This window comes from Mastomys coucha, unplaced genomic scaffold (assembly GCF_008632895.1).
Source record: "Mastomys coucha isolate ucsf_1 unplaced genomic scaffold, UCSF_Mcou_1 pScaffold12, whole genome shotgun sequence".
NCBI classification, from domain to species: Eukaryota; Metazoa; Chordata; class Mammalia; order Rodentia; family Muridae; genus Mastomys; species Mastomys coucha.
The window spans coordinates 30,664,611-30,665,274 of NW_022196894.1; the positions used below are offsets into that span (position 1 = coordinate 30,664,611).

The 664-nt window shown below is 52.0% G+C and overlaps 1 protein-coding gene across 4 annotated transcripts in view; it reads right to left on the bottom strand.

The window, feature by feature from the left end:
• Positions 1–664, bottom strand: part of Iqcg (IQ motif containing G) — a 104,451-nt gene that overhangs the window by 3,313 nt on the left and 100,474 nt on the right. For all 4 annotated transcript variants that reach the window (XM_031363695.1, XM_031363698.1, XM_031363697.1 and 1 more), the window contains exon 10: positions 375–476. In XM_031363695.1, the coding sequence (XP_031219555.1) occupies positions 375–476 (102 nt within the window). The remainder of the gene's footprint in view (positions 1–374; positions 477–664) is intronic.

Sequence of the window (664 nt, forward strand, 5' to 3'; positions counted from 1 at the left end):
GGCCTCGAACTCAGAAATCTGCCTGCCTCTGCCTCCCAAGTGCTGGGATTAAAAGTGTGCACCACCACCACCCGGCAAGCAACTTCTATTAGAAGGCATCACACAGCCAGGGCTGACTTATACCAGGGCATCACAGAGGAGTACAGGGCATTCAGAAATGCCCTGTCTACACAGCCACCTTGCCTTGGGTTAGGCATGACCTCAGATCCAGTGTCTGGACAGAGGATTCCTTCACTTCTCACCTCCTCCCCAGAGGAGCCAGGCTTGCTCTTTGGTTTCCCTGCACTGTGGACTGTAGGCATACCCTCACCCGTGTGCTGCAGGACCCCAGTGGCCTACCCTCCGCCTGCGCCTCCAACCACTGAGTGTCCTACCTTCACAATGCTCTTCAGCTCAAGGTCTTCCTGCTCCAACTTCTTCCTGGTCTTCTCCTTTTCTAGCCGGTCCTCAATAATGACCTGCTCATACTCCCGGATCTGCACAAGTACACAAGGAGCAGAGTCAAGCCGCAGCCCAACCAGCCCTAGATGCTGGTAATTCCAGAACTCCAGAGACACAGACTGACGAAAGTTCAAAGCCAAGCTCGTCTACATAGCAAGTGTATGTCTCAAAAAAGAAAAAAAAAAAAATCCTGCTGGATTCCCAGACTGTGTATTCACATTAT